The sequence below is a fragment of the Paralichthys olivaceus genome, chromosome 19, assembly GCF_024713975.1.
Source record: "Paralichthys olivaceus isolate ysfri-2021 chromosome 19, ASM2471397v2, whole genome shotgun sequence".
NCBI lineage: Eukaryota > Metazoa > Chordata > Actinopteri > Pleuronectiformes > Paralichthyidae > Paralichthys > Paralichthys olivaceus.
The window spans coordinates 6,896,683-6,914,231 of NC_091111.1; the positions used below are offsets into that span (position 1 = coordinate 6,896,683).

Sequence of the window (17,549 nt, forward strand, 5' to 3'; positions counted from 1 at the left end):
TTATATTTGTGTGTTTATTCACCTCGTGTCCCCTGAAAAAAGTCAATACTCATTAAGTGAATACAAGTGAATCTAGTCTAAATTCCTTTTTGATTTATGGTCAACATAAGAGAGTTCAGTCAAACAAAATTCCATTGGCATTCAGTTTATCTTCTGCTTATACAGATTCAACACACACATCTATCTATCTATCTATCTATCTATCTATCTCTAACAAACTCTGGGAATATCCTCAGGTTGGGAACTGGCGATTTCATGCTTTAACTATCTGTTTACACTTCTTGTATAAGACCATTTTCACAGTGATTAGTCACCTTTGTGTTACTTAGCACAATGCTTATGACTGCTTCTTTTATTTCCTTTCATACCTGCTGCCTGCTGACCATGAGATTGTAGTTACTTAGATTGTAGTGATGTTGCTTCAAATGCTGCGCGCCATGCTTTTATCAGTTACCTGAACGAAAGAGTCATTGTGTGGAGATCTGACTGAAAAGAGACCTGACCTCCTGAGATAAATGTGTGTAACTGTTAAAGTTTCTGTTTCGCTTGGTTTTCCATCTTTTGGTTTGAAATGTTAATTTCCTTTAAAATAAAAAGGAAACAGCTCAGTCTAAAGGTAATGAAATCTCTTGCCTCTTTCTCCTGATAATGACTGGTATTATTTACCCACTGAATACATCAAGATATCTATTTACAAGACACATGACTGCAGGTAATCACCAAATTCTTTCTTTTTTGGAAGATATAGAAGATCTTTTAACATCTTTCCTGTACCTCAACTTTACAGTGCTATAGCTGGGTTGCGATGAGACGATCTTCAACCATCTGATACCACACTGGTAAAATTTTAAAAACTGATCAACTCACATTTTATTTTCCTTTACCCCACAACATCTCCCTAAGGTAAGGTTTCCTTACCCATTCACATGACGGCAGTCTCAGATTACTCTCTCTGTTATTTCTGAGAAAAATCAGTATATAGCTCTGTCAAAATGAATACCTGAGCTTGTATAAATTATCGTTAATGGTGTGGGTTAAGACGCCATTATGATAAGACTCCAAGGTCTAATCTACAGGGAGCACACGGTTCCTGGAAGTGGTTTGACACAATAACATAAGAGCATGATCGATCATTGGAGATATCTGAAATTGGGGCTAAAAGGTCAGATTCCAAATAATTTATTTTCTGTTGAGAGGTGGAGGGAGGGGACCTGCTGATTATGTGTTTGTTACAGAAACATACAAAAAAAAGCATACGAGTGAATAACAGAGAAGTGAATTATGGTGCAGGTCGTGCATTGATTTTTTGATACCCATTATCTGCACAAACAACTACCAACAGTTATAAACTATAGGAATCCAAAACACATTCACAGGCACATTGCGAGTAAACAGGAAGTGTTTCGAATGCTTGATTATTGTGTTTTTTTTCACTTATATTTTAATTATTATATTTATTCCTATTCCTAATGTTATATACTATAATGTAAGGTTTTATATTTTACTTACTTTACCTTTATTTTGACATGAAGAAGTATAGCAAGTAAACAGAGGTGTTATTCGGAGCCTCTGTTAATGTGAGTGAAATGGCTGCTGAGAAAAGGTCTGCTGACACACGTACATTTCAACAGATCAGCAGCAGGTGTTCGGCGGTGAAATACAAGCAGACAGTTGAAATATAAAAAAACATTTTTGTTTTGTGGAGTGGGTTTTTTTACACAAACATCTGCAAGAGCCCAATACACAGGTATAAGCAATTGTTTTTTATGTGTAACAATTAGAAAGTAAAGTAGTAAAGACGATGCAAGGACTTATTTTGAAATAATTAAAGTTCACTCTAGTTCAACGTGCTATCTAAAAGGCTTATACAATATACATAAAATACATATAAGACAGGTAAAATCTAATATATGTTTACTTACTTTTGTTTGTCAGTTAGCAGGATTACGCAAAAACTACTACACCGATTTCAATGAGGATTTGTGGGTGGAGCATGACCCCAGGAAGAACCCATAACATTTTGGTAGGTATCTGGATAACAGGCTGGATCCAGGATTTTTTTTAAATACTTAACATGGCGAGAGAGTTCTTTTTTTACAATGTTCGTATATTTGAGAATAATTCCTGGATCTTGTTTCCTTTTTGAAATAAGTCATGTTTAGGGGATAGTTATTTATAAGTGTTTGTGAATTTAAATGTGGTTTCATAATGGGAAAAAAACATAAAGATAGAATTTAAATGCATTTGGCCAGATCAAATAAATATATATTCAGATAAAATAAATATATATTCCTAAACAAACTATTCCTGTTTTTTTGGCAGGTTGTCCTCCACTGTGAATGTGTAGATATCTCACCTCCGACAGCTTAAAAATCGAGTCACAGCTCGTTATCACTCTGTTTCAACATGTCTCCCTTGAAAGCTCTTACATGTATAGAAAGTGACGGCTAAAAAACACCCAATGATCACAGCCCAACCACCCACCTTTGTAACTTCACACCTCGGTTGCAGAGAGAACAAGAGGTCTGACCAATAGGCCTGGGATTTTGGATTGAAAAGAGATGTGGTATTAAGGATCCTGCAAGTTATTTATACGAAGCAGAAACATCAGCGGGGCACACATTAATCACTATATGCACATTTACTGTGTCCGTTAATTCATTGATTTGTAACAAAGAGTCACACTGTGCGGCCTTAAAGAATTTACATATGCCTACTGGTCACAGAATCACAAACTGCAACAAACCCACACGGTGCCTTTAACCACAAAACAAACTGGAATAGCACTTAATAGAGGACCTACCTACACCACGGCCAAACAATCCAACTCTATCTCACCATGTTAAAGAATGTGAGTTAAATACAATTCTGGAACTGGTCCTTTAGTCAGATCTGCACCTATGTACGCTCATGTCTCAGTTAGCTTATGTTTGTATATGTCTATTTTCATTATTTTTTTGTTTTTGTTGTGTCTTGTGTATTTTACCTGACTGATTTAAGGCCTTGTTATGATGGTTGGGGTGGGTTTGTCTGATTTCATGGTTTTTGTTTATGTTGTAGAAAAAGAAGCTATTGAGTTGTAACATTCATGGAAATGCTTTAAAAATACATATGATACAACCAGATTGACAAGTTTCTGTGAAACCTGTGAGGTTTGTAAAGACCAGAAGGATCACACAATCCTGCCGACAAACAAAAATGATGAAAATAAACCATCTTGTATGGAGGTACTCATTAAATGGTACTTTGACCTCACACTAACTGGAATGACAAACAGTGTGACCATCACAAATTTGAAGAGACCCTTCATTAGCACCTCCTTTCAGAGGAAGATCAGCACCATTATTAGGTTGTCAACACCTCACCTAATTACACATTGCATTTAAGCTCCACCAGATCTCATCATTCCGTGGCTGCTACTGCTGCCATTATGATTCCTCAGATATTTTGTGCAGGAGTTTTGCTGCATTCAGGGACGGGTGAAAAGCTTGTTCACAATGACAGATACAGATGAATAAGATGAGTAAGATTTCTTCCTATTTGGCGGATGAGTCAGTTTTCTGAACACACAACTCAAACTATAAAAGTAAATCCACACTGCTTTTTAAAAAAAAAGGGATTTCTATTGCACAACCTTGAAAGGGGGGAGGGAATAGAGATTTTAAAAAGATAATAAACCACTGATGCTCTTCTGCTATTGTCTGTTGCGATCATGTGCATGTTGAACTGTGCACAACGGAGCCATTTTCATTTTTATCAATAGCATGTAGCTGCGGAGAAGAGGACCCTTGAGGTCTTGAGTGTTTACACCATGGGAAGAGGGAAAAAATGAGTTATCAGATATTTGTAATGAGAAACAACAACTGTCCTGACTTAAATTTCAAATCAGAGATGTTAAATAATCACATTATATATAATTAGTCCAAATAAAATACTTTAATAATTGTTTGACGTCTAAAGGAAAAAAATGTGATGTCTTTTGTCAGAGGTGGAGTTGAGGTCAGTCGTGCTGGCAGTCAATTAGTGACGTGGACCATCAACAATGTTATTGTTGAACTTTTTCTCTGCTTAAGACTGCTTGGTAATGAAATGAGGTTTGGTGGAAACAAACGACCTCTGGTGAAAAATACTACGTAAATGGAAAATTGGCACAAAAAATAGGAACAACCCTCCTGTTATCATCACATTTAATAACAAGATTTAAAGAATTTATGTTATTTATAGGGATAATTGGAGGGTTAAAAAAAATCGGTAACACTTATAGGGAACACACAAAGTGAACATATCCAAGCACTTGATTGTAATTCCTGTACAACAACTTCCCTACTTACCATCAATTTAATTATGAGGTTGAGGTTATTAAGGGGAAACTGTTAATCAATGGAGTAGTTGCAGAATAAGGTCATTAAGAATAAGGCAGTGCTTTATAATGACCAATTAAGAGCCAATATGCTTCTAATATCCATGCTAATAAGCAACTAGTTAATGGTTGATATGTGTTCCCTAATATAAAGTGTTACCAAAAAATCTATTATCAAGGTAAGTGACATATAAAGATCTTGTTTTTAAAATAGAATATCAGCAGCATTAGAACAACTGTAAGGAACACATAACAGTCCTTTATTTCCAAAAAGCACCTATAAACAGTATATTTGAGCTTTGGTGTAGGACAATCGCTGAACCCACTCATCCCATACATTGTGTATTGCTGCAGGTTTGTCATGGTCTTGTCAGACCTGCCTTGTTGCTCTGTCATCAAAGTGTGTGACAGGAGAGAAAATGTGGAATGGCTTAGTGGCATAGACAGCTGAGACTCACTGGTGATTGATTGAGTGTGTGTTGTCAGCTCTTCAGCTAAGCCTGAGTTTCTCATTGTCTTTAGCTGAAGCCTGCAGACTGAAGCAGGTGTCAGACAAGTTGATTGGATGTTTTATCATCCCCTGATGATTATCTGTTTGAGCAATGCAGTTTTGCTGCACAATCGATCATTTATTTGAACATTCTCTGCCCTCATTTCACTCATATGACACATAGTGGGCATGCTCTCAGTTTGGAACAAATTCTTTGTGTTGCACATTTTTTTGCGAACAGGACTTTTCTATATAACATCTGTGATGCTTAGCATATTTCTAAGGTGACTGTCAGAAATGTGACTCTTGCACTGAAACATTTACCTTACACATTTGCCGTGTTCCCAAGTCAGAGTCAGAGACTCAAAGAAGATTTCCAAAGAATAACAGGTATCTGTCTAAGCAAAAACTACATTACATTACATATCATCAGATATATATATATATATATGTTAGGCTTAAAACACGATGTAAATGACCGTGTTCCGAGTCAAATATGAATGTCGCGGCTTACAGACACTTGGGTGACACCACACGAGCAGCATGGAGGCGTGTTATGTTGTTTTTCTGTTATCTGAACAATAGCTATCCATTGACTTCAACTGCATCACTGTATCACACTTTATCCACCCCTCCATCGGCATAGTAGTCAGTAGATAATGAGTGCATTTTCATTTTTGGGTGAACTATTCCTATAATTAGGTAGGGTAGGCTAAACAATATCACAATAGCTTGTAAAGAAATTCTACCTGTTTGAACTATATTTTTATATTTCGTCTTCTTCTGCACATCATATTAAACACACGTACACACACACACACACACACACATATATATATATATATATGTACTGTATGTATAAATGTTGAATAAGCAGAATACTCCAGATCAAACCTTTTTCAAAATAACACTCGCTAACACGCATTAACTCCAGATCCAGTCACCCTCACACGCTAATCACCTCATTCCCTTCACCTGAGTCTCCCCACACACACACTCACCTGCTCTCCATTCCCTCTATAGTTCATCTGTGTATTTACACCGGTCAGTTCCATTCACTCTGTGACAGATTATGTAGTGTGTTCCTGCCTAGCTATCCCGCGTTATAGTCTGATTCTTGCCTGCCTGTTCCTGACCTGATTGTGATCCCGTTTGGATTCCCATCATACCTGCCCCTTCGGATTTGTTTGCTATACGGACTGATATCCTGGTTTTGACCCCTGCCTGTCTAATTCTGCTCTTCTGTGAATAAACCATATTGACTACACTAACACTAAATTTTTTTGTCTGTTGTCGTGCTCTTGGGTTCAGTTCTGTCTTTAGCCTTTACAAATGAGAGCAGTTATAGCCTCAGGCCCGGCTGTAAGGGGCAGTGACACTTGCTCTTGTGGATTGTAGCTGTAAGAAAGGAGATGTGCATGTAAAGCCTGCAAGTCTCAGCACAGTCAGAGAAGACTTAGTAGATATGTGAGATAAGGGATGCATTCATCACAGGCCTGAAGGGTAAAAACAATGCTTGGTTGGGAAATGTTGAACGTAAACAACACTGCATTTGTTGACAGTTTGCAGGGTACCTTAATGATCACACGCTTGTGGTCTAACAGTGGCCTGAGCCGCCCTGATGTTTCCATCACACTGAGCTATATTTACCATCGTAGACACACTCTCTGACCAAAAAAAGTTCAGCTAAAATCCTCTTTGGTACCATCACCAAAATTGTGGCACGTTTCTCCTGGTCACCTGACTGCCAGAAGGATTATTGTCATACAGGCTACTTGATAAGGTGGTGGACTGAAATTGGGGCTTTAACACTATTATATATCAGGTATCACGTATTTTGTCAGGTCTCTGGTTGCATAACTGCAATTTTCTAAACATTTGATGCTTAACAGTTTTGTGGGCATATTGCTGTATATATCAAGGGTATTTCTCCTTTTCTTTGTATGGATATGTATGTGTTAATGTCTTTTACTTGGTTTGAGATGTTTCTTCTTTCTTCGCTTATCCAGGTCAATTTGAAAAAACCCTTGTTACTAAACATTTGTGAGGGATTTAACTATCATAAAAAAACAATAAACTGCTATCACTAAATTAATTTAAAATGCCAGAAAACATTTTTTATTGTAGCCTGCATATTCATTCATTATACAGGCCGTATGTTTGCAGTAGAATTCCCCTGTTGGTGTTGTGTATGTTATGACTGAGCTGTGTGTTTGCAGCTGCATGTTAATCAAAGGCATCATCTGCGACAGGCCGTCTGGACAGTGGTCTGGTGTGTGTCTCAGAAAACAAATGAATATTCCCATAGGCTGCATGTTATTTGATCTATAAGTGAAACTTTGTCTTTGATTTGCAGTTATCAGGTTTGGTTCAGGGTTTTCAGTCCTATGAAGCATGTTCACTTCTTATCAGGGTAAATCTCCATGGTAACTTATGCTGAACGAATAAAGTGCTCCAACGCAGGTTAAGTTGGAGATAAGAGATGTATAAAAGCTCCACCCACAGACCAATCAATTCCTTTAAAACATGACATCACCGTTCTTCGAGGATCCTGTGGAGCAAAAAAAAAAATTAATAAAACAAAAGGAGCTTGGTTTGGATTGTTAGAGGGTCTCAGAGGAGGACAGGGGTCTTCAGAGACAAAATCCCTTTGCCTATACCACTGAGAGAATAGTTCAGTACTGTCACCCCCCTTTTCTGTTGTTTTATTACATCTGAAGATAGGTCACTAATCACTTTAATTGTATTGGATTCTGCTCTAGCAAAGTTCACCCCTGAGACTCCAGAAGTGTTTTGTGGACTCAAACACTTCACCCACCCCTCCATCGGCATAGTGGTGAGGAGATAATGAGTGGATTTTCATTTCTGGGTGAACGATTGCTTTACATTTTTGGAGCTGGGTATTTTTTCCCCAAATGTTGCCAGGAGCTTCATGATTCATTCACCTGCATTTAGCAACTGTAACACTATCAGTCTGGATAATATGTTTGTTCTCTTGTATTTTTCTAACATAACAGTTTGCTCCCCGTCTGCTGTCTGTTCACTTGTCCATGTCCTTGATTGGTAATACGCAGTAAACACGACCACTTTCCTGTGCACACGCTCAGATTTTGATGAACAGATCTAGGTTGATTTAAGGAGTTGATAACCAACTTTTTGCAGTTGTTAGGTTAAGTTCACCCGGATATCGAAAAGATATCCTGCGTATGTTGAACTCGCTGTTGTTGAAGCATGAATAAAGGTATGCCATGATAAACCATGATGCACTGGGGCCATAAAAATCACAAGAAAGCAGCAATTGAATCCATATCAATGAATTCTTTATGATGTATTTTTAATATGGTGGAAAATAAAAAATGTGATTAACATGGAGTACAGCTCATGAGGTCCCTCTGCCCCCCCCCCCCCCCCCCCCCCCCCCCCCCCCCCCCCCACACACACACACACACACACGATGATGATACGAGCCAGATGACGCACCGGACACACGGACTGCAGACGGGCTGTGTTCAGCTGGAGCAGACGACCTGAGGACCGCTCGCGTCTTCTCTCTCCTCGAGGACAGATGGATGTGACACCAATGACTTTTTTTTCCCTCCGATGAAGACAGGTCACCAATTGTCTGTTAAACCAGTTTATTCGCCTTTACGATGGATATTTACGCCTCCACTTTATCACCAGCGCTGGACATCTTTGTTGGCTGTTACATGCTGGTTGTAGGTAAGTTGAGAGCCACGCGTACATTCAGTCCCAGTATTCAATTAAATGGGATATAAAGGCACTCGGGGGCTTTATTCTACTGATCCATTGGTTTCAGTGTGGATGGACACATTCATTCTTCATGACTTGAAAAACAAACAAAAGAACAAGCAGTTGTTTCTACTTATCCATAATCCATTTTACGCACACGAATTCGTCAGGGGGAGGAATATTGGATGATACATTTATCCGCAACTGATCATGAGGATGAGATGGAAATAATTCTCTTTCACACATAAAGAGCTACAGCCCAGACAGATCCTTGAAGGTGTCCCCTCGGTTTCATCAAGTGAATTAAAGATGCGTAAACTTCATCCAATTGAGCACAACAGAGAAATCTACTCACAGATCCACACTATATAGTCTTTATTGGACTTTCAGTTAAGATTGTCATATAGAGAAGGAAAATCAAAACCCCTCATGTTGTCTGTGAAGAGCAAGAGGATGTTATATGACTATGGTGTTTCAGCCAGGGCTTGTTTACACTTGAATGCTGTGCAACATTCTTGCTGTAATACTTAATGTTTCTATGCCACATTCATTGTCACCTCACACTGAAGGCATGACAGTAAATCTAGGTGCATTCTTCAACAGCTTTCACATCCATGTCTCCATATGAGTGCTCTCACTAGATTAATACCATGGAGCAAGCGCCCAAGATGATAGGAACTGCCTTCTAAACACAACCCTATTTCACACATGATAGCTGTCTTCAACTTAACGCAGAACAATCAAAAAAAAGAGGGGGTGGATTTACAGTGTAAGGAAAGTTGGAGGTTGTACATGATTTTTCTTTCATATTGCATATTTTGGGTGGAAGCCCGAGCCCTACAAGTTCACAATATGTTATAATAGAGTGAATCTTGAATTCTGGCCAAACAGAATGTGTGTAAGAGGGTGACAAGCAGGGAGAGAGCTGGGTCTTGATGCAGAATCTGTGGGGCAGAGTAGTAAAGGTTCATTATAGATTATGTGATACATTTGTTTTCATGATGTGGTCAGTCAAGGGTCAACATTCAAATCCAATCTAATGTTAATCCCTGCTGATTTCTTCGTTATCCCCAAGGACGACTGTAGTAGAAGCTGACCTGTAAAGCACTGACAAGAAATCAATATTTCAATATTTCAATGTTTCATTTTCTAAAAATTTGAGACATTTAATCTCTAGTATACTACAGTGAAATTATACAATATATGTACATATATGTATACAGTATATATAGCTCATATTATTTAATACACATATTGATATTGTATACCATACCCACAAATATGCTTAACAGTCTATATATATGCATATACATCTATTTCAAGGTCTCCTTATAAAGTGCATCTACATCCTCATACAATCATCCTGCAACACTATACTTTACTCAAGTACATCTCTCTACAAAAAATATTTCCATCTGTAGTAGGTGTATATGATGCATACATTATCTGTACTTGAATTTTTTTGCCATTGCCATTTTATTTTATTCTCTTTCCAACCTGACCATCGGCTGCTGAAACAAGTGAATTTCCCTGCTGTGGTCAGTGTTTTACAGCACCAGGGGAAGATAGTTCTAGTGATTTAGGGGAAAAAAGCTGAAACGCTATGAGCTGTGGTGCATGTGTCATTCTGAACATGAGAGAAGTGTGAGAGGATAATTAAATGATCCAAGCAAGAAAAATACTTTTCTTGGAAAGCAGGAACAACGTGATGAAAATAAATCTGTCTGTTTACTGCTGTGACACTATGATATGAAATCCAATTGTTCTCATACGTCTCAATATTTTTATAATACTGTCAACGATTACTGAGGCGTGTCAGTTATTTCACACCTTGTTAGGATATATGATATATGCATAACCTGCTTTTTAAATTCAACGAAACAGATATAGACAATTCCTGCATGGCCAGCTTTTATAATGTCTCTGAAAATTTAACATGGGAGATTTAAGTCATATCCATTTTAACTTTTCTTTAAAATTTCATGCATGATACACTAATAGAATTCAACCAGAGATTATGTGAACTTAAATAAAACACATGTGAAGTACTTTGAAGCACAAATGCACGAGTTACAGTGAAATAACAGTAGGTGGGGCTGGAAGAATCGGATTTGTGTGTTGTAATGAGCCTTCAGACACGTCCAGAGGGGCTAGAGGTGAAGAGTCATTACATAGCTCACCCCCCTTCAGTCCTCTGCTGCCCACAGAGACATGCATGCATAACAGTTAGGCTCTCAGTGTGGAACTACTGATCCAAGTCATTGGGATGAGGCAGACCCCTCCTCAATTTGTTAGCACAAATAAGACAGGGGTTCGTTTTAATGATGAATCCAATACTCTCACCCTCCTCTTGACTGCAACACCCATCCCACAACATATGGTCAATTATGGTTGAGCCCTGGGTTTCTGCAGATTTTAACAACTGAAGACTTATAAGAACTTTAGGGGGCAATAATGAATGAAATTGAAGATCTCTGTCGAGTATGATACAAATGAAGGAATATCAGAGTCCCAGAATTACTCACACTTCCCAATAATTGAAGATAAGGTGCAGTAGCCAAGTAGAGAATAGGAACAAACAGCCTGAGTACCACAATAAATTCTGACCAAGGTTTCGTAGACTTTGTTGCAAATTATTCTGTTACTATCGCAGCATGTTAACAACTGTTCACTGAAACTACTGTGCTTTGTGACCCACTCTTCCACCCCTTTCTCTCTCCTCACCATGTCCATCTCAGCTGTGTTGTCCATCATTGGAAATGTCTTGGTCATCGTTATGGCTTTCAAAAGGTCCTCGAGGATAAAGCCACCAGAGCTGCTGAGCGTGAATCTGGCGGTGACCGACCTGGGAGCTGCTGTCACCATGTATCCCCTGGCCATGGCGTCCGCATGGAGCCACCACTGGCTCGGGGGAGATGCCACCTGTAATTATTACGCCCTGGCAGGATTCTTCTTCGGCGTCGCCAGCATGATGAACCTGACCATCTTGGCCATCGTGCGCTTCATCGTCTCCCTCAACCTGCAGTCTACCAGTGAGTAGTTCAAAACACACTCTTTTTTTTAATCAGCAAGTTAGGTTTTTAATATGTAAATATGCATTAAAGGTGTATCAGTAAGAGCTATGACAAGGGTGTAGGCATGTTTAACTGTCATGTCGTGAAAAAACATGGCCCGCTCACTGAAACACTGTGTGCTGCTCTTTATGTGTATATATAGCACACATATGCACCCACATGATTAAGTAGATGTAAGCAGATTCAGTGCATGCAGAAAGATATAAAAACCGTCAAATTGTCTGGTTCACAACATCATCCATGACTCCCTGCTCAGATAATGAGACATAGTTAAATTTGCATGCATGAGCTAATTTTCGAGACAAAAAAACCCGACACAAGACACAGCTCCTCCAAAACACCTGCTGGATGGAGAGCAAAAAATGTAATGTCCCATGTCCGTGTGTCATGAGAAAAAAATATTGGAGTCCTGTGTTGTCCCCCAGATTATTATTATATCCAGACGGCCTAAAAGAGATCCTCACTCTTCTTAACCCGACGTACCATGTGTGCTCAGCTTTCTATAGAGAAGAGCAGCTTATTGATACTCCAGTAGGTCAAAGTATATTTTATTTTGAAATCAAAGTAAATTGGATGATTGCACCAATTGTCACATTATTATTTTAGTTTAGCTTATTGTGGCAGTTGACCACTAGGGTCCCCTCCAGTTCCAATCAGGGTCAGAATCCTGGTAAAGAGACATTATTAGATGATTTGGTACACAGGGATTTGTGAAATATGCAAAGATAAATATAGTAATAAAAAGTTAATAAAATGAATATGGAATGGAGCTTTTTCTCTGACTTGACATACAGATGTATTTGTATAATATAAATATACTGTATTTTTTCATCTCGACCAAGCGTTCCTGCAAACGTCCTTGCAGATATGATTACTGACTATCTCTGCATTTAAGCTGCTTCACATAAGTGCAATATTGTCTATAATGTGCAGCATGACAAAGAAAGGAAACAACTCCTCTGTTTCTTTCTGCAGAGGAGAAAATCAGCTGGAAGAAGGTGAAGATGCTTTGTGTGTGGATTTGGCTGTGGGCACTGATCTGGGCTCTGTTACCTCTGCTGGGCTGGGGTCGATACGGCCCGGAGCCCTTCGGATTGTCCTGCTCCATTGCCTGGGGACAGATGAAACAGGAGGGCTTCTCTTTCATCATCTCCATGTTCTCCGCCAACTTCGTCATACCTTCTGTCATCATCATTTGCTGCTACTTTGGCATCACCATCAAGCTCTACTTCATCTTCAAAAAGTCCATCAACCCCACCCAGGTCCCAAATATTGTCAAGGTGCACCGGAGGATGATGATAGTAAGTTAATATAATGAGAAAAATCTATTACTACAGGCCTGGGGACTCACAGTGTCTCCTCAGTAGTAGATTGTAGGAACAATGGACTGTTATTTAATATAATTTTATGGGCATTTTGAAATTCCATGTTGCTATATAGAGCATAGGTTTCAACTGTTAGTTGGTACTGTACAGCTGCTGAAAAAAACCCATTTTATATCAAGATCCATTAATTATTTCCTGGGAAATTAAAAAAAAAATGAAAATAAAATGTCTGGATCTGTTCAAGAGTTTTGAAGGAAGCCTGCTGACAAACAAGCTAACAAACAAAAGTGTTCCTTGCCAGAATCATGTCATTAAATGGTCAGTGATCGGTTTGGGCTCCTTCACATTCATGTTACCACTTGGATACCTCAATTAACTGATATGGATTTTTCAGGGCTGACGCTGATACCAATATTAGGGAGTAAAAGATTTCTGATACCGTTATATATGTGTAAACATTTATATATTTTTAAAAAATTGTCAGTGGTCTCCAACATGTGAATGTCATACTCTTATGATAAATCAATGTAATATACTTGATATTCTACTGGTTTACCATAAACTATAACAAACTCAACATAAACTATAACTTAAATATCTATAAATATAAAGAAAACACAAAGACAACCAAATATCAATATACAGAACTTGACGTATATTGCCCAGCCAATATATCATTCAGATTTTAGCTTTACCCACTATCCAGTTCTATTAGCTATGCATATACTCAGAGTACTCATAAGTTATCTTTAGCATTATTTAGTATTTAGTATATTTAGCCATTACCAATTACTTTTGTGTGTCCAACTATCTATCCATTACTGTACTTTACTGAACTTTACTGTTCTCCTGCAGATCGCTGTCCTGATCAGCGTCGGCTTCATAGGCTGCTGGGTGCCCTACAGCCTGGTGAGCCTGTGGTCCATTTTCCACGACAGCAGCACCATCCCGCCTGAGGTCAGCCTTCTGCCGTGCATGTTTGCGAAGAGCTCCACTGTGTACAATCCCATGATTTACTACATCTTCAGCCAGAGCTTCAAAAGAGAGGTGAAGCAGCTGCAGGGGCTGTGCCTCAACTTTAAATGGTGCCACGTTGCCAACACCATCAATGACAACACCATTTACATGGTCAGTGCCGACATCAGGCCCAAAATGGCAGCACGGTCTGAGCTGATGGAATAAAGCGTGACTTCGGGTTGAAAGACTTTCCTGCTGTAAACTATGGACCTGCTATTGGAGAAGTTACTGCTTTAAGTATTGTAATTTCCTGTGTACTGCACATGTCGATTACACAGCACAATGTAAATGAGACAGACACACAGACTTCAAGAAAACACAGTACAAACCAAAGGTTGTACAGCAGAAATGGACAAAAATACTTCACAAAGTGAATGTTACATCTGTAGCTATTTTTTTGTGTGACACACAATCAAAATTGAAAAGGAAAAATAAAAACAGCTGAAAGTTGATCATGTTTTATAAATATCCCTCCAAGAAAACTAATATTGTCCATGTTGTCTAATGGGTTCTTGAAAGAAGGCAGTATCACACAGATAATTGTTGTTGTGTGTCACAGTATGAGACATATTTGTCTCGTATGTTAAGTTTCATATGGAATGTGAGTATGTTATACTTAAAGGATAAGACTGCCATTACTTTATTTTGTAATTATTAATCAAAGAATTGTACCAAAAAGTTAGACATTTCCTTTAGTGTGTCATATTGTTTTTTTGTGAATGTAGAAGATCTGTAAAGTTAAAAAGCCTAAGGTTGGAGTACAGGGAGCTCCTCTCCTCCACAGAAAACACTGCTCTGGAGTCAGACAGGCAGAGAAGATGTGCTTTTCAGCTGCTGCAGCAATGGACCGTTTGAGGAAAGTGATGTGTTTTCTGATCTTTAGAGCATGTAAAACATTTTAAATTACCCAAGTTTAAATTATGAAGCTGAATATAAGAAATAACACGTCTCCTATGATTAAGAGTTTTAGAGGTACTGGCAGGCTGATTTGAAGTGTTGAACTTTCTCTACAACAGTTGTTGAACACCCGCAGAGTTATTCTTGACTTGTTAATTTGTGATCTTTGGGATCAACCAGTTGACTAAACAGTCCCAACCCAAGGTTCACTACCCTGCTTGTTCTGGAGCTTTTGACTGTATCAAAGTCCTCATTAACAGAGTCTGCTCAGTTACCCATCAACCCGAAGAAGAGATCCCAGGTGCTCACAGTCATAGAACGTTGGAAAATACTCCCCTCCACAGAAACTGGTCTGACTCAGTCTGCTAATTAGGATTGTACGATATGGTCGGAAGCACCAGAACAAATGAATCAGGACAGAGACAGTTGTGGAGTTCTAAGGCACAGAGAAATTAGTCGTATCAGACTCATACCAAAGTGTGTACTTGGAGGTGTTAGTAGGATTAATGGATTACTGTGTTTGACATTTCATGGGATTTGTTAATTATAAAAAGAAAAACTGTGTGAACGTTCCCCATCCCTGTCTGCAATCACAGCTGCAGTGCAGCAGTATGCTATACAACACAGCCTGAAAAAATTATTTGTGTCATTTTCCAAACTTATTCCTGACTGAGATCTTTCCTTGTCCGTCTTGACCAGAGATTATTTTTCCACATGTTTTATCGCCTGCAATTTCCTTTTCAATGAGCTGAGTTTTTTATCTTTTATTTTGTAGTGTTTCATGCGGGTTTTGATGAAAAGTAATACACATTCTGAACATAAGTCATGCGCTTGAACTGAAAGACCACACTCTTGAAAAATCCATACATTTCCACTTGTATTGCTGTTGACAGTGTTAAATTATTTTTGAAAGTTTGTAAATGTAGCGCTATAAACCTTGAATATCTGTACGTGTGCACATTTCATTGGACACCTTTGAGAATAAACACTGATTGAATACTATTTATTAGAATAAAGACTCCATGATTAGCTCATTTCACTTCCAACCTCTATGATAAGAAAGAGCAGCGGCTGGGTTTATTGAACACACGATGCTCATTGTTAATTCCAATCACACAACTTTGTCAGACACGTGAACATGCAGTCACCTATAGTATGTTAATTCAAAACGATTCTGACATGCAAGTCTATTTTCTTAATCTGGTTTTCAATGCAGGCCAGAGCTGGTGGCACAAAGGCAAAGCAGCATCAGTCATTTTCTGTATAAATCCATCAAAAACATCTCAAATGCCCGACTTTTGCATACACTTCACATAATCGCTGGTCTCAGCACATCACCAGGACGCAGCTACCATCCATTGAGGACCTCTACACCCAGCGTTGTAGGAAGGGGGCTCACAGGATATTAAAAGACCCCCATCACCCCAGCAACAAACTGTTCTGTCTGCTGCCGTACAGACGGTACCGCAGCATCCGGACCAGGACCACCAGACTCAGGGACAGTTTTATCCCACAGGCTATAAGACTGTTGAACTCCTGAGCTCTGTGAAGGTCACTACATCTGTTTATAGCAACATATTCATTTACATATTATAATATTCATACACACAAAGAACTATATTTATTTAGTTAGTTTATAATAATTCTCATTCTGTTACATCTTTCTATTTGTCATATTTCTAAGCTACATAAAAATATAATGAGTGCAATAATTCATATCTGCTCATACCTCCCCATAACTGCTGCTAAATCATGACTGCACATGTTTATATTTCACCTTAGCACCTTATGTTTTATTATAATGTTTATTGGCACCTTAAAATGTTTTATTTTATTTTTTGCACTAGTTAATGACATTTGTACTTTCTTGTTTATTTACACTAGTGTATTGGTATTTGTATTTTTAGTTACTCTTATTTTATAATTTTTTCTGACACTATTACATGTTGAGTTGCTTGAGGTGCCTGGGACTTAAGATTTTCATTGCCAACGTGTACGCTGTATCTGTTGTGCAGATGACAAATAAAAACCTTTGAACCTTTGTCTCACACATGAGAATTCTCACACAGCGTGAACACGTCCAACACCACAACAGCATGATGTCCCTTTGAGAGTGAAATTAAATAAATTACTGTTTTGTTCACATGAAAACGTAACTATTGAGCCACGTAAGTCAAAGGAGACTGCGTTTCAGAAATGTCTTAACCACATTGTGCTTCATGGCAGTGAATCAAACGTCACTGGCTACAACACACAGGCCTGGGTCACACACTTTTTCCAAGGGCAGTGCAGAACCTCACACGAGCTCTGCCCAGCAAATTAAATCTGTTGATGCAAATGTTCCAGAGTCAAACCTTTGTCTTTCCCTTTTGTTTCCAATCTATACAAACATTTGCTTCCAGTGGCGAAATGCAGATTTCAACTCTGCTGACCCGCTATATTCGCTTTGCATTCACACATGTGTGAACATGCCCCTGAGGTCATGCATGACTGCTATGAATTAACTGCTTATTAAGTCTTATGCTTATTAACTGCATGACTTATGCTTGTCAATAACATTGCCCCATGCTGCTTAACTATGCCACCATGTTATTATTGCACCGTGCTTATCAGATGAACAACTATCGAAGCACAGT

General features: G+C 38.6%; 1 protein-coding gene across 1 annotated transcript; it reads left to right on the forward strand.

Annotated features, from left to right (window-relative positions):
* Positions 1 to 8,337: 8,337 nt before the first annotated feature.
* opn8b (opsin 8, group member b) lies at positions 8,338 to 17,459 on the forward strand. The gene is made up of 4 exons (XM_020107008.2): positions 8,338 to 8,570; positions 11,339 to 11,632; positions 12,650 to 12,975; positions 13,855 to 17,459. The coding sequence occupies exons 1-4, from the start codon at positions 8,501 to 8,503 to the stop codon at positions 14,179 to 14,181; spliced, it is 1,017 nt and encodes a 338-aa protein (XP_019962567.1). The 5' UTR covers positions 8,338 to 8,500; the 3' UTR covers positions 14,182 to 17,459.
* The last annotated feature ends 90 nt before the right edge of the window (positions 17,460 to 17,549 follow it).